General features: G+C 37.7%; 1 protein-coding gene across 1 annotated transcript in view; it reads right to left on the reverse strand.

Moving 5' to 3' along the window:
* Kiaa0825 (KIAA0825 ortholog) overlaps positions 1 to 23,498 on the reverse strand; it is a 157,027-nt gene that overhangs the window by 45,009 nt on the left and 88,520 nt on the right. Inside the window, exons 10-11 of the mRNA XM_051172576.1 lie at positions 22,941 to 23,123; positions 6,635 to 6,745 (exon numbers count right to left, since the gene is read on the reverse strand). Coding sequence (XP_051028533.1) covers positions 6,635 to 6,745; positions 22,941 to 23,123 — 294 coding nt within the window. The remainder of the gene's footprint in view (positions 1 to 6,634; positions 6,746 to 22,940; positions 23,124 to 23,498) is intronic.

Raw genomic sequence — 23,498 nt, forward strand, 5'->3', positions numbered from 1 at the left:
ATATAACCCTTGCGATATCTGTCTGTCTGTCCCTCCATCTACTTATTCACCCATCATCCATCTATGTAAAATTCCTCGTTCAGCTGACATTTTAGTTCGTTTAATAACTACCACAGACACTGCCTTTTTTCTCTGAATACCTTTTCAAAAATCCAGCTATTTGCTCATCCATACTGTGGAGAGCAGCTATGGAAGAGCGCTCAGATCTTCTCCCCTCATTGGCTCTGTGCTTGCACTTGGCATCTCAGAGTACAAATTCCCTCAGCTCATTTCTTTGGTGTTGCATAAAGGCTTGCCAGCAATAGCTGGGAGGCCCTTGAAATATTTTATATTAAAATATACTTGGAGAATTCCCCCCATCACTGCCTCAGGAGACAACTTTTGTCCTCCTCTTTAGATGTCCTTTTGTGAGGATACTACAGGTGACCAGCTCAAAAATCATACTTTCTATACCTGAGATCTACCACACATATCAAATGTTAGATATATTTTATATTGCAGCTACAAATACATTATTACTTTGAACTGATGTGCTCATTCATTCATTTATTCAGTCAGTCAATTAATACATACTGACTGGCTTCTAGACTGGAGAGACAGAAGAATAAGCAATTATGGGATTTGGAAAATGAGTCATGCATATTTTAAATGATTATATAAATCAAGATAAAGATACAGTTCAAGAAACTCAGCAGAGGAAAAGCAAACTAAGATATAGCAAAAAAACAAAAACAAACTAAAAACCTTTGGGGTTAATGAAAGGCTTCCCTAAAAAGTCATAGCTCAGCTGAGAAAGGAAGGTACATGGGCATGCATTCGTTAAAGATGAAGAGGCATTAGGACATGGAAGAATGGAGTGGCAAGAAAGGGTAGAAAGGGCAGTGTACCCAGAGCATAGTTCACATTGAGATGGCTGTCAGAGAGTCTGGAGATGAGGGAAAGAAAGACCCACATGATGTACTGACTTTTGTAGACAGTTCTCTCTCTCTTCTCTCTCTTTTCTCTCTCTCTCTCTCTCTCTCTCTCTCTCTCTCTCTCTCTCTCTCTCTGTGTGTGTGTGTGTGTATACACAGATGTGTACATGTATGGTATTCATTGGAAGTCATAGGTATGAAATAATAATGTTTGAGTTGGAAAAACTGGTTTGCATTTTGAAAAAAAATTCTGTCTATAATTTAGAAAACAATGGAAATGAAAGCCAATGCATAAATTACAGAAAACTTGCACACTGAGACTCAAGGTGCAGTTCAGTGGTACAGTACTTGCTGAGCATGGGCCAGGCTCAGCACCATCAAGAAAAAGCAAAGCAAGGGTGTCATTGCAGCAGTTATGAGAAAGATTAAGGTGGCTTGTACTAATGTTAAAGTGGCTTTATGGACGGTAGATTAAAGGTTTAAGATGACAGAGACTTAGCAATCGGGTAGAAATGTGGAAGAAAAGAGGCTCTAGAGGCCCTCCTAAGGAGCTGGCCAACACAACTAAGCGAACTTACTATTACCTAAGACACGGCTGAATAGAAGAGGATCCTTTGAATGGGACAATGCCTGTAGTCTCCATAGCATAATATTCAAGAACATCTTCATGTATATTGACATCTACGAGTCTATAGTCTTTGGATAGACTACAATTGATCTTAATGTAACAGAATACTGAAGAACTACAGGAGACCACAGAGACCATAGCATCACTTTTTAAAAGTTACAAGATAGAACACTGAGGGCACTCAGTATTCCAGGGACAAGTCTCAGTACACGATATAAAAAGAGGCAAAAAAGCAGGAACAAGAAAGGAAGTAGAGTATCTCAAGAGGCAATCAGTGGAACGTCCCAAGATGGAGTAAGCCAACGAAAGGACTGTGTGGTTGTCAAGTAGGCACCATAGCTCAGGTGCTTCTGTTCTTCTACTGGGGAGAGGAATTTTTGTTCCAGTTTTCCTTACCCACCTCTTCCCTTACCTGTAACACACAGCACGGTGCCTTACATGAAGAAAATTGAAGTGAATGTATCTTGAATTAAATAAATATTTATATAGTATCATATTGCAAGGCCATATATAACAATATATTTAGGGTGGAAAATGATATATAAACATAAACAGTATTATATTACACAAAGGCACAACAGAAAGGAAGCTCTACAGCTGAGGAGAGACAAGCTTTGTATCAAAATATTGTGTCCCTACAGAAGACAATGAGAAGCAGAATATACGCTGTCTGCTCAAGTGATTATGCCTCTCAAAGTCAGAGTGTACTTGTGACCTACTTAGCCAGGGAAGACTTGAAAATTACTAGGAAGTGTTCAAAGTTTAATGAAGATCAAAGTTTAAGAAACATAAAAAGCATTGGAAGGAAATACTGTGAATTACTATGATGGCTGATCTTGGTTGTCAACTTGACCACATCTGGAATCAACGAAAGCCTACGCATCTCAGTACACTTGTGAGGGACTGTTCTTCACAGCACCATTGAAGGTGGGAAGACCTATGCGGAATCGGGGCTGTATCTTCTCATGCCAGTCTACATGAGAAGCACGAGACTTTGCTTTTTGACTGCTTGCCCTCACTCTCACTGGTAAGTTCATCTCTTCTGTGGTTGAGACATTGCTCTCCTGGACTTAGAATCTACTTCTTCAGGAATTCGTCACAGATGATCAGCTGAGATACCCATCCTCTTTGACTAAACAACTATCAGATTTCTGGCCTTTCTGTCAGGGGACAGCCATTGTTGGACTAGCTGGACTACCGTGCTATTAACCTTGATAGTGATACATGCTCCCAGTTTCTTTAGTCCAATCTACTATGAAACTGATTACTCTTTCTAAATCATCTACACTGCTGTCTTGTGCCATTGGTAAAGACATTGGGGGAAGCTTATTTTAGTTAATGATTTGTAAATACATTTATTTTCCTAAAGCTAGGTTTTCAAAATTGTATTACCAAAGACTTGGAGAGCATAAAAAATTTCATTTTACCTATTATGTACCTCATAGTAACCTTATAAAGTTTATCTTTTATATAACTTTCCACATTTTGACTCTGTTTTGGTTTAATTTCATGTTTTTATTGCTCTCTTTCTTCTTTCTCACCTACACTTATTTAACTATTTTTAGTATTTCTGAAAGCAGATTCAAATCTCTTCAGAAATAGTATATAGGTCCAAAATGAATAGATGTTATATTTATTAAAATGTTCGACTGACAAAATGTCTGAGTGAGTAAGAATTCTTGCCAGCAAGCCTGACGATCTGTGTTCAAGGCCCAGGAATCCCTATCATGGAGGAAGCAGAGAATCAAATCCTCCAAGTTGACTGACTTCTATAAGAAAGTTGTGACATGTCCGATACCCTCGCACTAAACAAAACAAACAAACAAACAAAGTAAAATAGGAAATTATCATGAAGTTTCATAAATTAGCTACTTCAGTCACCTCTTTTCTCAGTTTTCTCCTTACAAGATAAGCCTAGCATGCTTTAATTTGTTATTGTCTAACTCATATATTTCTTAGAACATTTTTGTTGCAGAACAGAGTTTTCAAGAATAATTTGGGATAAAAGGGAATTAAGGGTAATTGCCTTAAGTGTGGAAAGTGGACTGAAAGGGAGGGACTTTTGAGGCCACATAGTGTGGCTGGTCTAGGAACCCCCATTACCATGCCTGATAAATGGAAATCAATAATGATTTATTTTGAAATGGCTTTTCTTGATGCCAAGGTTGCATCACTATTCTGAACATGTTGGGTTGTAAGTTGCAGGCATCAAGCCTTTCTCAGCACATCAATATGGTCGTAGCAGAGAACAGTTGTCAGGATGTCAGGCATCGAACAGGATGCAGGGAAAGGCTCATCATATAATACTTTGCATGAAAATTCAGATAAAGGAGGTAAAGAACTAAGAGTCCACAAGAAGGAACCACATGAAGAAAGGTCTAATGTGAAGAATTAACAACAAAAGCAAGTTAAAAATTGCCAGTTCTTACGCATGTGTGAGGAGAGTGTGCCAAGTGAAGCGGAGAACACTCATGAGTGCTTGGGAAACACAGCACACAGAATAAGCTACTATAGGATTCTGAGGAGGTGAGGGATGTAATGAAAACTAAGTTAAATAGTAGTAAAATGAAAAAAACAATTAGAATGATTTAGACAGCAAGGGTGGCTTTGAGAGGACTTTTCAGACATTATAAGACCAGGGAAGACTAAGGACTAATGCAGGCAAAATAAAGAGCTCAGAAGGTTCTGTCTTTTAAGGATTTGAAATGATGCTTCTGTATCTAGCAAGAAGGGAGGAAGAGCATGGCACTAGCACACTAGACAACTCAAGAAACGTGGGTAGCTGGACATAAAATGCTGGGGAAGAGGCAAGCACTTAGACAGAAATGTGGAGGTACAATAATCTTGTCAGAGGTTGTAAATCAAGCCACGTGAACAAAGGACAATTGGAAGGCATGGGCTTGCTTTTTGCTTTCTTGATTTTTAAAAATCTTAATAGAGTCAAATTGTATTCACTGTGAGAAATGTTGACAATGCATAAAATCACTTGCAAACCGACTACCAGAGATTAAAAAACTATAACATCTCCTCAGTCTAAAACATTTTGGTGTCTAGTAAGGTTTTGTTTTATTTGCATTTTTTTTTTTTTCCTGTAATGCTCTATGTATGGTAGAACTGTACAAGCCTCTCAGCTGTATCCCACCTCCCGTTAACTGTTCCTTACCTATAACACCAGGCTTGTCTTATACAGCAAGTAGAGGGCAGGGCACCTACTGTTTAGCTTGAATCTCCCTTGGAGAGAAACCCCTTAAGCCAGCAGGTGAGGGAACACACAAAGTTGAATAATCAAAGGACACTTTATCCAGGGGATAACTGACAGACTGTGCTGGGGAATTCGTCAGGCATACCCACTAACATCAACTCTGAATGGTTTTTCCCTTTGAAATCTGAAGGTGCTCTTGTTAATAATAACTCAAGTGGGATAGGACTGGGCTGTGGACCTGATCCTCGGCTTGTTTTTCTTCAGAAAGTTTCTGCTTACATCACACATCGCCTTTCTCTCTACAGAGGAGATGCCTGAGTGTTTCCTACCCAGCAACAGCTCACAGAGACTCCAAGACAATCAGTGAGAGGCACGCACCATGTCTGCTGCACGCATTGCTTCAAGGGGAGATGGCTTGAATGACCTCATACTTACTAATCTGCTCACCCCAATCAACTATATATTGCAATGATCTCCTGAAGTTGTCACATACTTTTAAAAATCAATCTTTTTATTGATTCCTTACAAGTATATTATTATAACTATCCTCTAAGTGATTTCTTTTCAATAACAGTATAGAACATTAATTTTTTATTTTCTCTTATAAACAATACTTTTAATAGATACTTTACAAATAAAACTGTGTTTGCATATCTACTTCCTTCCTAACACTGGGCTTCTAGAAAGGGATTTCCAAAGACATTTCTAAGTTTACTGCACAGGCTACTAACACGGTCCTAGAGAGCTGGCACCAGACACCATTTACACTGGGCATGAACAGCTGCCCTAGGAACTGAATCTGTTAGAGTAATAGATTGTTTACCAACAGAAGGAGAAAGACACTTCTTATTTCAATTACACTTCCATATAGAAAAAAGACACACTAAGTATAAAAATTAATTATCTGAGCCATAGAGACATTTTTGTGATAATTCCCAGACTCTAGTTGGGCTAAACAAAGCAGGGTTGAAAAACAGAAGTATTGTTGAGTATTATGGTGGATAAGTGGATCCAAAGAGAAAAACAAACATTCTGATGGTAGAGAGTGAATGAGCTTATAGACATATGCATACATTACCTCAGAGAGATGGTGACAATATGCAAAGGACCTGCACAGGTCAAGGCAAATGGGATCCTAGCATTGAGCCAGGGGGTAGACACAGAATCCCATGCCTACCCAATCTTTAATTCCTAACAGTATATTTCCAACATGAATCAAGACTTCAGTCAGACCAACAATATCACCTTTAGCTATTCATGATATTTTATTCTCAGATACAAAGGAAAGGCATTTCTCCAATGATATATTCTACGAAGAATCAAATTGCCATGCTACATAATGCCACAAAATGTCATCAGATTTTTTGGAAGTACATTTTACACTGTGACTGCTTTTTTTTTTTTTTTTTTTTTTTTTTTTTTTTTTTTTTTTTTGGTTTTTAACTGTTGTTAATTAAATAATAAAAATGAAAGATCTTATTCATAATTATAAAAGTTACTTCTCTCAACTTCTACCTAAGACTCTGAGTTAAGCTAAACTGACTATCTAGTTTTGCTGTCTACAACAGATAATTAGCTGCAGAACTGTCAAACCCCCAATCATAGATCAAGAATAAAAATTTAAATGGCTAGGTAATTAGCTTAAATAGAACGAAGTTCTTCAAATCCATCTTTTTTCCATTACGTAACTAAAGTTATGAGTTAGAGAAAAAAATTATGAGTGCTGTGGCTTTGAGTCTTGGGCTTTAGAAATTGTGGAATTATCCTTCCCACTTCCTCACTTATCAACAGGTTCCTTTTGTAAGACTCCTTCACACCCATGCAGCAAACCTGTAAAACATGTAAAAGAGTCACGGAAGTGTAGACAGTGTGCCATTTGGCAGTTCCTACCTGAGTAGAGAGGGGTGGAGCTGTGATATGCAGGAAAGCCAGTGGGATGGCTGATTAAACAATCGCGTTAGGGAACATGATGTGGACTCATCCATACCATGCTGAAAAGCCCTAGGAAAACAAGACAGACTATTTCAGAATATGCAAGAAGCATTAACTATGGAGAACACTCAAATACTTTTGGAAATTTACTGAATTTTCACAGGATAAGTTTTTTTGTTTTGTTTTTTTGTTTTTTGTAATAGAAAGTGGTGTCATTTTGTTGAGCACAATGCATCTACCAAAACAAAAGCAGCACATACACACGCACGCGCGCGCGCGCACACACACACACACACACACACACACACACACACACACACACACACGAAAACCAAGAATTAGGGTCTTAATGAACCTTTGTAGAACAATCCTTACACAGGGGAAGGTATAGTTATGCCATTATTATTGAATTTTAGAAATCAATATTGTAAAATGTACCAAAGACAAATGCCCACATAAAGTAGGTCTCGCACAGCTAGTATTCTTATATTTCATAGGGTTTTAACCAACCTGCACTCAATATAAGTGCTAAGATTTGTAATATTTGCTTCATTAATGTAAAAACGTTTACATAAGGTACATTTTTAACCACCAGTGATTTTTAAGTATTAGACAATAAATAAATTATCATTAAGTTTATGTTTTAATGGCCCAGAGAGAGACTGTGTAAGAGAAACTTAATTGTGAAATTAAGTATTATCATTATTTAAAATATAGAACACCTTGTCCACAATATCTTGTCTACAGTAACCTTTTGAAAGTGACTTTATTTTTCTAAGTTGGCTCAAATCCAACTACAGATCTTGATCTAATAAGGATTTATTTCACACGTGCTTAGTAGGTAGCTTGGCTAAATAAAATTTTATGACTGGACAATACATTTGCCCACATTAAGTCAACAGTAAAGACTTAGAAATGGAATTATTTGAAGTGGTACTTTCATATAATGAAAAATAGTACTGCCTTTTAAAAATGAAAAAATAGTTCTATTTTAACTAAATTAAAATACAATTATATTATAATTAAAACATAATAATTTTCCTAGTTCTCTTTCACAATGCAGAGATCAGTGGATCATGATAAACACAGCCGTAACAGATGCATCACAGAAAGATTCTAAGGGCCAGAGGACCAGGAAGTCTGACGTCTACCCTAGAAATGGCTGCCTAACCTAGTAAGGCCTGAAAAAGAATGACAAAATAGATACCTTCGGGCAGAAGGTAGCAACTCGTCACAATAAAATACAATTCTGTCCCGAAAAGCCCATCCCTATTTTGTAATTCAGCATCATGTATTTTGTATTGCCATTTTATAAAGTTTCTTTTCTCTCTCACCTCATTGTAAAAATGGATTATCTTCAATTAAATCTACTTGGAAGTTTTTTCATTTTTTTATTTTTTAGACATTTATATTATCATTATCCCCTAAACCCGCCTTTTTCTTCTTCTTCCTCTTTTTCTTCTTCTTCTTCTTCTTCTTCTTCTTCTTCTTCTTCTTCTTCTTCTTCTTCTTCTTCTTCTTCTTCTTCTTCCTTCGCCTTCTTCTTCTTCCTTCGCCTTCTTCTTCATTTTTAGCTTCACTAAATTTCAGATCAGAGAAAAATTCCCCAAACACTTGCCCAATTTAGACTATACTCACTCAATGTAACCCACAGAGGGAACTACAAAGAGAGACAGGGGCTAGCTCAGAACCAGAGGTCCCTGTTTTGTACCAGCAATGAGAAATCCCTAAAGAATTGACATTATGGAAGTTGTCTCCTGTGCCTATGAGCTCAAGGCTTTTCCCTACTTTTTCTTCCAACAGATTTAGTGTGTCTGGTTTTATGTTGAGGTGTTTAGTCCATGTGGACTTCAGTTTTGTGCAGGGTGGTAGATATGGATATATTCGAATTTTTCTACATGTAGCAATCCAGTTAGACCAGCACCACTTGTTTAAGATGCTATCTTTTTTTTTCCATTGTATGGATTTGGTGTCTTTAGCAAAAATCAAGTGTTACAGTTGTATGAGTTTGTTTCTGGGTCTTCAATTCTATCTCATTGAACAACCAGCCTATTTTTATCCCAGTACCATGCTGCTTTTATTACTGTTGTTCTATAGTATAGCTTGAGATATGGGATGGAGATTCCTCCAGAAGATCTTTTTTTTTTTTTTTTTTTTTTTTTTTTTTTTTTTTTGGTACAGGATTGTTTTAGCTATTCTGAGTTTTTTGTTTTTCCGTGTGAAGTTGAGAATCGATTTTTCAATGTCAGCAAAGAATTGTTTAGGTTTTTTTGTTGTTGTTGTTTGTTTGTTTGTTTGTTTGTTTTGTTTTTCGAGACAGGGTCTCTCTGTGTAGCCTTGGCTGTCCTGGACTCACTTTGTAGACCAGGCTGGCCTCGAACTCACAGCGATCCGCCTGCCTCTGCCTCCCGAGTGCTGGGATTAAAGGCGTGCGCCACCACCACCCGGCTGTTTAGGTATTTTGATGAGAATTGCATTGAATCTGTAGATTGCTTTTGGTAAAATGGTAGTTTTTTATTACATTGACTCCCCTGATCCACAAGCATGAGAGATCTTTCCATGTTCTGAAATCTCCTTCAAATTCTTTCTTCAGAGATTTAAAGGTTTTTGTTTTTTGTTTTTTTCCATATAAGTCTTTCACTTTCTTGGTTTGGATTACACCACGATACTTTATATTATTTGTGGCTACTGTGAAGGGCATAGTTTCCCAAACTTCTTTAGATACACTGGTATAGAATTCAAATGTCAGGTTTTTCTTCACACACATTACACACATTCTACTCTAATATGCAGTATTGTGCCCATACAACTCAGTCATAATACACGGTTTATTTCCAATACTTTGAAAGCGCTATTGCAGGCTGTTTAGGATAAAGTTATACAAGTTAACTGTTAGTTGATCAAATCATGGCCATATCAATTACTAGTTTATTTTTATCACAAGGATATACATCTTAAGTGTAACAGAGATATGATTCTATAGAAAGATAAGCTAAAATAGATAAGGTCTTCAAAACCTCAGAGACATACAGCTATGGCATTTAAAGATGTTTTTATTATTTTAAAGATTCATTAACAATGAGACAGGTTAACTCCTGAGAACACCCAGCCTAACTCAAAGAAGATGATGAGCATCAAAGAACCTCCTCATGGAGATAGCTTCAAATGTGGCAAACCAACCACTGGACAAAATGTCTTCGTTCTTACCACAGATAAATTCTGCCTAAAAATAGGCAAGCATGGATGCAGGCAGAGTCGACAGTCAATCTCTGCCAAGATAGAGTAGGCAAGTCCTCAATAGTTTCAGCCTCACAAATATATCTGTCAGATATATTGGGCCAAAAGGCTGAATACAATGCTCCAACATTATAGAATTTTGGGTGACTGTTCAGGCAGCAAACTGTCTCTGTCATCTTCTCATTTGGGAAGCTACTAACCTGTACTTCCTGTTAACTCAGGTAGTTAAGCTTATTCCTTCTCAAATCTCTGATGAACTCGAAGACCAGATAGTTTAGTTTTACAATTAAGCTTAGTTGCTTACAGGTTAAGATGTTTTTAGGTTCTAGATAGATGGTTTGACAATGATGAGATATAATAGATATTGATTTACATTCAGAATTTTAGGCATACCAAGATAGGAAAGATGTTTTCCTTAGGACTGCCAAAAACAAATAGCCAAAACACTATGAATGTAACATTTATATAATTCCTGATTGTTTCATGGTTCTTCTTGCTGTAGGTAGCTTATTGTATATATGTGAATAATATAAATGTATATGTAAAAAATAAAAAATAAATTAAAAAAAGAATTTATACCATGACAGTGATATTAGGAGTTACTAGTTTCACATCCTATAAAACGGAGCTGAAATGCAGTAAGGGATATGGATTGGTGGAGATTAAGGGTAATGACTATGATACTGCGTTAGATCAGCAAGAGCCTAAACTTAGAGACAAATATAACATTTCCTAAACTAATAGAATGAACAATAGTCATCCTTTAATGACAAGGGAATTATGGCATGAGAATGAAGACAGGTAAAAAATTAAGTGTAAAGGAGGAGTCTAGAGAAACTCACAGGAGTTACCCTTAATTTTAAATAGTCACAAGGGTCTGTAGGCATTTGGAAAACATCTAAAGAGAGGCATAGAGTAGGAAACCAAATACTGGTCCAGTATATACAAAAGAAGTCTGATTTGGAGACACCATGTGGAAGTCATCACATGTGAGTGGATGAATTCACCCACTGAAAGTCTGAGAGATGAAAAGATAGTCAAAGACAGATATTTGGATCAGCATTTAAAGCATGATGTGAGTTAAAAAAAAAAAAAAAAAAAAAAAAAAAAAAAAAAAAAGACTAGGACAAAAACCACAAAGAAAAAGAGCCAGAGCAAAGGCCAAGAGCCAGGGTAAAATTATGTTAGGGAGGCTGAGCAAGAAGAACATGGCCAACAATGTCAACAACTGCAAAGAAGGTATAAAGAAGATTCTACTGGAGTTAGTCATCGCGTGCATATGAATGCCACTGTCTTGTTTATTTAGCTGGATGGTGGGAGATATCAAATTCCAGTGCTTGAGTGAGTGGTGAGACACACAACTGGTTCTGAATGCAAAAACAATGAAAGAATATTTTTTGTACAGGAGAAAGTCAGAGACGTTAGGCATTAGGTAGAAATTATACTTCAAAGACTAAGGCCACAGAATGGTAGATAAAATTTATCAGGAGCTTAGGTGCTATAGCTAAGAAAAAGACACAGTGATCAAATACATATCAGGAGATGCAGACATAAACTGGGATGAAAGTACTTATTAAGAATGGATGTGATGGGGCCGGGCGTGGTGGCGCACGCCTTTAATCCCAGCACTCGGGAGGCAGAGGCAGGAGGATCGCTGTGAGTTCGAGGCCAGCCGGGCCTACAAAGTGAGTCTAGGATGGCCATGGCTACACAAAGAAACCCTGTCTAAAAAAAAAAAAAAAGAATGGATGTGATGGGGCTGGAGAGATGGCTCAGAGGGTTAAGAGCACTGTCTGCTCTTCAGAGGTCTTGATTTCAATTCCCAGCAACCACATGGTGGCTCACAGCCATCTATAATGGGATCTGGTGCCCTCTTCTGGCACACAGACATACACGCAGACAAAAACACTGTGTATGTAACAAATAAATAAATCTTAAAAAAAAAAAAAAAAAAAGAATGGATGTGATAAACCTCAGACCTACAGTCTCTCCTTCCTGCAGGATGTGCTGGGACAAGAGCTAGCAGGATCGTCACCGTCTGGTGATGTCATCCAGCAACTGATGGGAGCAGATGCAGAGGCAAGTCCCACAGTCAAATATTAGGCAGAGCCTGGGGATTCTACTGGAGGAGGAGGAGGAATTGGAGGAATAAGAGTGAGCTCACAGAGATCAGAGAGCCTGTGTGGGTCTGACCTAGGTCCTTTGAGTATATGTCATGGTTGTATAGCTTGGTGTTCTTGTGAGATTACTAACACTGGAAGCAGGAACTGTCTCTGACACTTTTGCCTGCCTTTGGGATCCTTTGTCTCATAACTGGTCACCTCATGCAGCCTTGATGTGAGAATATGTGCCTGGTCTTATTAAAACTTCTTATGCCATATTTGGTTGACGTCCCTAAAGGCCTGCTCTTTTCTGAGAGGAGGTGAAGTGGGGGTAGGTGGGAGGGAGGTGAGGGGAGAGACTCGGAGGAGAGAGGGAAAACTGCAGCTGGGATGTAATATATGAGAGAAGAATAAATAAAAAGAAAAAATGGATATGGATGGTAGTGTAGCCTACTGGTAGATTACTTGCATAAAGACCTTGGGCTGAAGCTCCCAGGACTGAAATAAAATGTAGAGGATAAGACAAATGCATAATTATCCATATTTTCTTAGAGAGGTGCAGGGAAAAGCTATATGTTAAGAAAACATAGAATGAAGTCACAGAGCTTACTAAAGTTAAGAAAAATGGAAGGAGGATCTACCCAGTAGTGTCAAATAATGTAGTTGTCAACAGGTACAAAGACACACTCCAGCTGTGGTCCAGAGGCCAGCTGAAGGTGAGGGAAGATACCCAAGGGTGAGGAGCTGGAAAGAAGATGCTGGTTAAGGAGATGGGAGATACTGCAAAGGCTTGTAAGGAAAGGCAGCCTTCAAAGACCTCAAAGGAAGTGTCAGACCAGGATAAAGGGCTTGATGAGGAGTCAGAGTGTCACAGTTTATGTATACCTGTTCTGTCTGCCTTTGAGCCCTTTGCATAAACCCCTATTTGCCCAGAAATGACTGCATGCCTCACATAGAATGCCCTCTCCATCATGGTCAGAGCATGCTTAGTGTAGTCTCTTTTTTCTATTCTTATTTTAATGCACTACAGTTTATTCAGATTACATCCTAATTGTTATTCCCTCCCTGGTACCTTCCCATTCCCACGCTTCCTCCCTCTTCTGCCTTATTCCTCTCCCCTAGAAGAGAACCTCCTCCCCCAGCATAGGACCACAGCCCATCAGGTCTCATCCAGATAGCCTGCTTCCCTTTCCTCTGTGTGCCTGTTGGGATTCCCCATCAAAGGGAAGTGATCAAATTGGTGGCACCAGAGTTCATGTCAGGGGCAGTCCCTGCTCCCCACAACCATGGGGAATGAGCTGTTCATTGGCTAGATCTGAACAGGGGGTCTAGGTTTGCTGCATGCATTGGCCTTGCTTGATGTATCAGTTTGTACAGCGCCACCCCGCTCCCTCCGTGGGTCCAGATCCACCAGCCTGGATATTCTCCTTGTGGGGCTCCTGAACCCTTTGGGTCCTTCAATCTCCCCATTCTTCTGTACCACTCTCAGTGCTCCACCCAGAGTCCAGCAGTGAGTCCCAGCATCTCTCCAGATACCCCACTGGATGGAGTCTCTCAAAGGACATTTATATTTGGCTAATATCCACTTATAAGTGAATATATACTATGCATGTCTTTCTGGGTCTGGCTTACCTCACTCAGGACAATATTTTCTAGTTCCATCCATTTGCCTGTGACTTTAAAGATTTCCTTGTTTTTAATAGCTTATTAGTATTTCATTGTGTAAATGTACCACCATGGTTGTTTTCAGACTCTGAGTATTACGAACAAAGCTGCTATGAACAGCTAGTTGATTGGTGGAGCATCTTTTGGGTATATGCCCAGGAGTGGAATAGCTGGGTCTTGTAGTAGCACTATTCCCAATTTTCTGAGAAAGTGCCAGATTGATTTCCAAAGTGGATGTACAAGTTTGCACTTCCATCAGCAATGGAGGACTGTTTCCCTTTCTCCATATCCTCGCCAGCATGTGCTGTCATTCAAATTTTTTATCTTAGCCATTCTGGTAGGTGTAAGATGGAATCGCAAGAGTCGTTTTTATTTGCATTTCCCTGATGACTAGGGACGCTGAGCATTTCTTTAAGTGCTTCTCAGTCATTCAATGATGCATTGTCTTTAGGAAGTATTCTGTGAGCACTCTACTCAAACATATGTCATGTCACTATCTCCTTATGATCTTCTTTCTCTTTCTTTCTTCCTAGGATTTCATGTCATCTCCAATCATTCTACATTTACTTTGTTTGTTTGTTTGTTTGTTTTTCTTTTTCTTTTATCTTTTGTCTCCTCTGTGACCCTAGGAGAAGGTAACTGAACGTAATTCAGAAGAAGTGCTTGCCACATATAGGAGAGATGGATCAAACAGATTTTGGATTCTGCGTAGGCATTATTATTCGATTTGTAATGGTTTTGGCAATTTATTTAGCCCCCATTTTCCTGTTTGTAGAATGGAGATATTACAATGTGTGCTAGGAGTCAGAAAAGGCAAAGTACTTTTATAAGAAATACTGCAAGATGCTGCAAAAAAAAAAAAAAGAGGGGGGGCCATAAACATCTCAAAACCTGTATGCTGTTTCTAATAGTATAAATTGTTACCTATTTGCAATTTTACCCTCAACAGCAGAAAAAAATAATACAGGATCTAATAATAGGGGAATGGTTAACTGTTGCCATATTTTCTTAGATTAAAAACCAAAGACAACACAGTATTTAGCTCAGTGTTTCTGTTGTGATCCCAACTTTTCTTTTACCGAACGCACAGATCCCTGGGCCTGGCAGCAGTAAGGTTGCTTGAGTATACAGGATGTTATGGCAGATGTTTATGGTCTCATAGGGGGTGTGATCTGTGCGAACATTTAATTCCACAGCAAGAGCCCAAATTAGCTTCACTATTCTGGAGAGTATAAGTGAGTGAAAATTGGTCTGCAAGCTCAAGGCATGGAGATGATATTATGAATTCAGGGTTAGATAACCTCCGATGACATTTCAGTGTTCAGCGAGGAGATGATACTCTGAGTAATTCATATCAGAGTATAAAATACAACCCCCAAACCTAGAGAGTTACATTTTCTCCAAAACATTCTTTTATTCTTCTCTCATATATTACATCAAACGCAGTCCTCCTCCTTCTTCCCTTCTCAGCCCCTCCCACTTTCTCCTCCACCGACTCATCCTCCATTTTCCTTCAGAAAGGGCAGGTCTCAAATGGCTATGAAGGAAACATGGTATACAAGTTGCAGTAAGACTAGGCACATGCCCTTGTAGTAAGCCTGGACCAGGCAACCCAATAGGAGGAAGAGTCCCAAAAGATAAAAGAGTCAAAGACAGACCCTGCTTCCACTGTCAGAAGTCCCACAAGAACCAAGCTACAAAACCATAACATGCACGCCGCGGAGCCACGCCGGCTCCCTGATTGTGGCTACAGTCTCTGGGATCCCCACGCACCCAGGTTAGTGGGTTCTGTAGGTGTTCTTTGGTGTTCATGGCCCCTCTTGGTCCCTGCAATCCTTCCTCCCCTTCTTCCACATGATTCCCCGAAACACTTTAAAAATTGCTAAGTGCTTTCAGAATGAGACACATTACAGCTCTGTAGATGATCCGAATGTAAGAGACCTTTGCTTAGGGAAATAAATGTGGCCTGTTCTTCTTTCAGGATGAGGGAGCCACGCCCCATCCCTCCCCTTCATGCCACACTGCCTGGGCTCTGGCTAGGCTGCCACACCGGGCACTCTACCCTACATTCATTTTGTTTTGCTGCTTCTCGGACTTTAATGTACGCTACTCCCTTATTAATTTTTTTTTTTCTTTTCCACCAAATAGACTTCTTCTTGGGCTTATCTAATTAGTTGCTTGGATAAAATAAATTCAAGGCACCTGGAAACTGAAAACAACCAAAAGCTAAAAAGACTTAGCTGGATTTGTGCTTGGCTTGTGCCACTTGAAATTTGGCTTCAGGCCCAGCAGAAAGTTTCTCAAAATAGGATGCTAACAGAGTAAAATTCCATGACGAAATTAAAGCATCCCAGCAGGTGTTCTGTGCACAGCCTAGTGCCTGGGCACCTAGACATGTTCAATTAAATAAATCCAAGGACAAGGCATGGTCGTGCCTGCCTTTAATCCCAGCCCTAGGGAGGAAGAGGCTGGTGGATCTCTGTGAGTTCGAGGCCAGCCTGGTCTACTAAGCAAGTCTAGGACAACCAAGGCTGCACAGAGAAACCCTGTCTTAGGAAAAAAAACAAGAGAAAAAGATCAGGCTTAGAACTAGAATTTGCTTGAAACTGATCTAGAAATTATGTTAAAACTATGGGACAACGTAGGATACTAAAGACATGTGGGCCTTTTTGATGGACCTACAATCACAAGCAATCACAACATAGAAATAGTGCAATCAAGCACTTCAAGATTTAAATAGGTTCCACATCACTGCTTTACTCCTTCTTTTAGCATGTCATTTGTAAATCTGAGGCTAGCCTGGGCTACCTGGGAAGACCTTGCCTCAAGAAAAAAAGAAAATATGCAGGGTGTGGTGGCACAGACCTTGCGTTCTAGCACTCAGGAGGCAGAAGCAGGCACATATCTTGAGTTTTAGGGCTAGCCTAGCCTGTCCTATGGAACGAGTTTCCGGACATCCAGGAAACTGTGTCTTATAAATAACCAAACCAACCAACCAGACAATAAAAAATGTTTTCTTTGGGGCCATATGATGTTTAAATGCCAATATCTAAGTGTCAAAGCAAGCCACTTAGAGTAAAAAAGTGTTTTCCTCTATTGCTTTGGCTAGTGGTTTACATTTCTCAAATGAAAAATAGCCCTCTGATGTTAAAAAAAAAAAAAAAAAATGTGGCTTTTGGTTAGAAAATGACTAGCAAGATTTCCAGTCCATAGTAAGTACAGTGTGGGAAAGGGGATGAGCAGATGCTGTCAGGAAAGGAAAGGAAGGCGGAGTGCACATCCATGTATGAGGAACACACTGCCAAGGGCAGGCTCAGAAGAGGACATCTGGTGAGGACCTACAGCAGAGCGAGCCAGGGAAAGCTCACCACACACACTAGCTCTGATACCAATACCCAGCCATTTCCCAGCAGCCACACCAAACACAAAGAAAGCAGGTGAATTTTTAAAACGTTATTTCCCAAGTAATGTTTAGATGAAGGTATACAAATGGATCTATTTTAGAAACAAAAGTGCTAGGATAAGAAACTTCTCTTTGAGAATCATTTTGTATTGCCAAGCACTTCTTTTTTCCAAATTTTAACTATTTCTAACTTTTTTTTTTCCTCTAAGACAAGTTATTGCTACATAGCACAGGCTAAGAGAAAACATGCAATACTCTTGCCTAAGGTATGCAGCATTTATACTAGGCTAACCTAAATTCATTTTTGCGGCTTTGTTAAGATATATAATTTAAATATCACAACATTTACATGTTTAATGTTTGCAATTCAAAGCTGCTATTACATTGAAGGATGGTTTAATCTTCACATCCATTAGCTCCTCCACATCCCTCCGTTGCTAACACTAATGATCCCTGATAGACTCTCTGTCCCCCTATTTGCCTGTGCTCCATGGTTCTAATGAATGAAGTGGCAGTCTTTTTCACTGGGCGTAATGCTTTTGTGGTTCATTCTTTCTGGGACACTTCTGTTGTAGAATAGTATTTCTCTCTGTGTTTATGCTGAACCCTTTTCGTCTCTTCACGGGTGTGAGGGTTGTTTCTACTTTGTGCTTCTAAGCACAATTTTTATTTATATTTTTAAATTTATGGTGTGGATGTGTGTTTTCATTGCTGTGTCATAAAGTCATATGTTTAGCATTACATTTCAGCATATTCTGTACTCAACATTTTAAAGAAGTTCAAGTTTTTCAGATTGTGTCATTCACTCTTTTTTTTATATCAATTTTACTATTTTTTAAATTTTATTTTATTAATTTATTCTTATTACATCTCAATGGTTATCCCATCCCTTGTATCCTCCCATTCCTCCCTCCCTCCCATTTTCCCCTTACTCCCTTCCCCTATTACTGTGACTAAGGGGGACTTCCTCCCCCTTTATATGCTCATAGGGTATCAAGTCTCTTCTTGGTAGCCTGCTATTGAAATTATGTTGTTCCCTGGGGACTATGAAATAGTTAAGAAAAAATATATATAGTCTAAGATCATAACTGAACACTGGCATGGCCTTTAAGTAGAACTATGGGTACAACTCTGGAAATAAACTCCAACATGAGGCTATTATCCTTTGGCTTAGTGTTGAACATCCCTGTTTCTTATGATGCTGACCTTTGACTGGCACATTAATACTTTTGCTGAAATACCTCTCTTCTATGTTATTAAAGGTTGGGACTAACAACTTACACCAAATTTAAAAAATGAGGACATATCAAAATATGTTGGATAAGTAGTATTTAATTTTAACATTCAGAATTTATCAATCTTCCCCAAAATTACTTGGGGGCAGTTAATAGATCCCTACTGTGACCCTTGCACCTAATCATAGGGGCTAGGAAGGCAACAGTGTTTTGTGTGTGTGTTTTTTTTTTAACCGAAATCAAGTTGCATTTTGTAAATTCTTAGGATAATCATTTTTGGTGTAGGAAAGTAGAGGTCTAGGAGTTGATTTCAAACACTCATAAATACAGATGTGTCACACTTCTAGCTGTTTTAGGAATTAATTTTTTCATAATCTTTTTTTATTAAATTAAAAATTTTTTACATATATATTTATATTATTCACATATATATAATAAGCTACCTACAGCAAGAAGAACCACAAAACAATCAAGGATCATATACATGTTACATTCAAAGTGTTTTGGCTATTTGTGTTTGGAAGCCTTGAGGAAAACTTCTTTACTATCTTGGTGAGTCTAAAATTCTGAAATGTAAATCAATATCTATCATATCTTATCATTATCAACTTAAAACATCTATCTAGACCTAAGAACATCTTAACTCCTAAACAACTAAGCTTAATTGTAAAATTAAACTATCAACCCCATCAGAGACTTAAGAAGAAATAAAATTAATCACTTGAGTCAACAAAAGTGCCAGTTAGCAGCTTCCCAAATGAAAAGATGACACAGACAGTTTGCTACTTGAACAGTCACCCAAAACTCTCTATAATGTTGAAGCATCATCTTCAGCCTTCTGGCCCAACACATCTGACAGACATATTTGTGAGGCAGGAACTATTGAGGACTTGTTTACCCTGTTTTGACTGTATTTGGCCATCAACTCTGCCTGCATCCACGCTTGCCCATTTTTAGGCAGAATTCTGTCTGTGGCAGAAACAAGGACATTTTGCCCAGTGTCTTGTTGGCCACATTTGAAGCTACCTCCATAATAAGGTTCTTTGATGCTTATCATCTTCTTTGAGGTAGGCCGGGTGTTCCCAGAAGTTAACCTGCCTCATTATTAATGAACATTTAAAATAATAAAAACATCTTTAAATGCCATATTCTGCGTGTCTCTGATGTGTTTGAAGACCATATCGAACTACTTCACCTTATGTTTTATAGAATCATATCTATCTGTTACACCTAGGATGTATATTCTTGTGATAAAAATAGACTGGTAATTGATGCGATCATGATTTGATCAACTAACAATTAGCTATATAAACAGCCAACAGTAGCACTTTCAAAGTACTGGAAGTAAACCTTGTATTATAATTGAGTTGTATAACAGTATATTAGAGTAGAAATACATATAATGTGTGTGTAGAATAATCTTAAATTTGAATTCTATACCAATGTATCTAAAATTAAGCTTATTTGGCATCCCTGTACAGAATTCTACACCAGTGAATTAAAAATAACCTTATTTGTGAATAACAATTAAGGCAATAAGTTGAGGCGTACAATGACTAATCGACTTTTTCTCCTATCATCCCTATATGTTTCTATATCCCCCTTCTTTCTTTTAAACCCCTATCTCAAAAACTAAGAATGAAAGATAAAGAAGAAGAGAGACATCCTTGAGTCCAACCTTGTTTACTCTCTAAATAAGACCAGTAATAATTTATAACCAACTCCCAATGAAAATAAACATCTAGAGTCCAAGAAAGCAACCCAAAACCTACTCAACCCCCCTAAGCAAAATGGGATGTCATTCTCTTAAGGTTTCTTCCATCTGATTTGAGATGAATAATACCTTTGTAGGGGCCCAAGTAAAAGTGGGGAAATGGTTAAATATGCTAGGAACGGCATTTGTGGTCCAGTTTCAAAATGTTGAGAAATTTTACAAATTAACTTTCAACTTGCTATACAAAGTAAAACAAATAGTCTACAAGCAAACTCCAATCTAGAAAGCCACATGTGATGCACATATGTCTATGGGAGAGTATACCTATGAATAGCGACCTCCACAAAGGAACACCCAACAAACGTAGGTGCTTTATGCCTCGGTGGGACTTTTTCCATGGAGACTAAATTTAACTACTCTTTTTCACAACATTCTAACAGAATTTCATGAAGACAAGCTTAGAAAAGAACACCCATTTTAACATTTTTATTAGATTTCATCCCTCCTGAAAAGATTTTTAAAATCATGTATTCTTGCCCTGAGATTTAGAGGTCCTACATTCGGCTCAAAATAAACACACTTTCAGCTTAACTGTCAGAACCACTTGAAACAAAGGCAGTCCTCTTCTTAGACGGCCTGTCATGCCAAGTGACAATGGCAGGTACACTTCATAAAAATTCAACACTTCCAACATCTTATTATTACTTTCCTTCCCCCAAATCCTCAAAGCATATGGCTTATTGTTTATTATGAGCTAGAGATAAGGCTTTTTAGAATGTTAATAATATGACAACTTCATATGTCCACGTAAAGCTGTTTGAAAACCAATAGGGTTTTGCAAAACATATATCTCCCTAGTTGATGAAGAATACAATGATGCTTCTGTTGCCACAAAAAAAAAAATCAAAATTCACTTTAGAGATCTGATTTATATTCCAGTAAAACAACAAAATCTAAATCAACATGAATAGATAAAAGTTGCGAATATTTTTGCATTGAGAACTATTGAAAACATGAAAATACATTTAGAATTTTGCTCATCCACGAAAGTGACATGGGCCTGTGTTTTATATTAAAAAAAATTAGAGGCAGTGTTTATAAAAAAAAAAAAGTTCCATAATCCTGGTGGAAATTAGCAATTTAAATTTTCCTGAGTGAGGTTAGAAATGCATAAATCAGAAAGATTTGAGTACTTGCCTAGTTGTTAAAAATGTACCAAAAGCCATAGGTTAAAAATAATGAATGCATGCTTCATTATTATTATTAACATATACAATCTGTGATCATAATTTATTTGTTTTACAAATGCATTTAGGGCTAAAATTTTTCAATTCATCTGTGACAAACCATGAAATGCAATATTGCTTACCATGACCATTCCGTGAAATCTGTCAACTTTGTTCCTGGTTTTCACAGGGCCTTGTTTTGAGATGAACTGACCCATTGAACTGTGAGCATAGCAATTTTTTTCATCTGTGATAAATCAGTTTATTTCAGTAGGATTTATTAGGGGCTTCAAATGGAAGCTTTTTATATTATAAGCCATTTATATATAATCTCAACCTTATGTGGCTTTACTCACTGTTCTTTCTATTCTCTGAAAGAGTTTCTGCTTCTAAAATAAGTTCTTAGCTCCTTTTGCAAGAAGGAAGAACCTTCTAGCAAGGAGTATACTTCAAGTCAGAGGAGAGAAACTGAAAGCAAAGTTGTTAATTATTCTTAGGCCATTGATCATATAAAATCCAACAATATACTCAGAATGAGCATGTTTAATCTCTCTAAACAGAAAGCCCAGAATGAAGGATTCTGCCTAATTTTTTTGTTACTCAATAAAGTAAGAATACATAATCATTTAGTCTATGAATATAAAAACAAACTTTTGGGGGAATTTTTAAATAATATTTTTAAATGATATGAAAAAAACATGTTAAATAAAAAAGTGATTTGGCTTGTTGTATAAACGTTAGAAGTTTGTTCAGAAAGTCTATTCCAAGATTTATGATATTACCTACTAGAATTAAGCAAAGTTGAAATTAAATGCAGTTCAAATTTTTATATTTTGCTACCTTTTAGTTATAAAAAAGTATTTTATTTTTCTAGTATAACTACCTGTCTATTTCTACTTGCCACAACTAGCTAAGACATTTAAAGGTAATATTAAAATCTCTTTGCCAGATTTATTGAAAACATGAGGTCATTAAACCTCTTTCAGATACAGAATTTTAAAAATATTTATTAAAATGATAAAAATAATTACATAAGAAGTGAAAATGACTGGGGCTCATGATACAGCTCAGTGCTTAAAAGAGAATATTGCTCTTGCAGAGGACACAGGGTCACTTCCCATCACCGACACTAGACAGCTTACAGCCCCCAATTCCAGGCGATCTCACAGCTTCTGAACTCACCAGCACCCACCTGTGCACATCCCAATACACACAATTAAAAATGAGCATTTAAAACGTTGAAAGCTATCACACACACACACACACGTGCACACAAACGCACACACATGCACACACACACATACACACATGCACACGTATCCAATAGACCACATTCAAAGACTGAAAGTTAATGTCTGGCATATTTGTGCAAGCTTATAATCCAGCTGAGATAGAGGAATTTCGTCATTCTAGTCAGTAAACATCATATAGCAACTATGTTTCAAAGAATCAGAAAATATAAAGGGTGAGATTTAAAATGTATTGCAGGCTTATTAACTGCATGGGACCGAGAACAAATGAGAGGGAATAAACAGCTTTGAGAATTGGTTCATATTCGATGTATAAACCACCCCAATTTATGAGATTAAATATATAGCTCAGAGTACTTCTACTTGGTATAAAATGCAGAGTTCACTATCAGGTATGACATCTTGGTTAAACAAAATACATTTGGCACTTACTTATATAATTCTGTTAGTGGTGATGTCAGAATAGCTAATGTTGTAACGAGATTGTTGCAATGAGTATGGATTTTAAAAACTTTGCTGTTGTTATGCTTATGTGGATTCAGAATTTCCTGTGCAGAAGTACAGACTGGCCATAATATGTTCTCAGTGCATATTAAGATTGCCGTGACATCAAGTCTATTGGAAAGAGAGAGAGAAAAATCATGTTAAATAAAATCATGTTCTTGTTTCTTGTATACACTACAGTCTGCATATCCTATAAGCATATATAAGAGTAGAATGATACAGTTCGATCTCAGAGAGATTTACATAGATAAACTCAATCCAGGAAGCATAAAAAACACCCTTTGAATGCCCAGGTGTGGGCTGGTCCAAAATATCATTACTTTTAGGGATGGCAAGAGCTGGAATGGTGGTGTAGCAATGCTTTGGGCTTTGTTTGCTTTAATTTAATAATTTACTTTTTTTTGAGAACTTCATACATGAATGCTGCATGTAAATAATTCCTGTACCTTCCTCCTGCTCCAACTTCTCATGTGATCCCTCCCAAAT

The sequence above is a fragment of the Acomys russatus genome, chromosome 30 (assembly GCF_903995435.1).
Source record: "Acomys russatus chromosome 30, mAcoRus1.1, whole genome shotgun sequence".
Classification (NCBI taxonomy): Eukaryota; Metazoa; Chordata; class Mammalia; order Rodentia; family Muridae; genus Acomys; species Acomys russatus.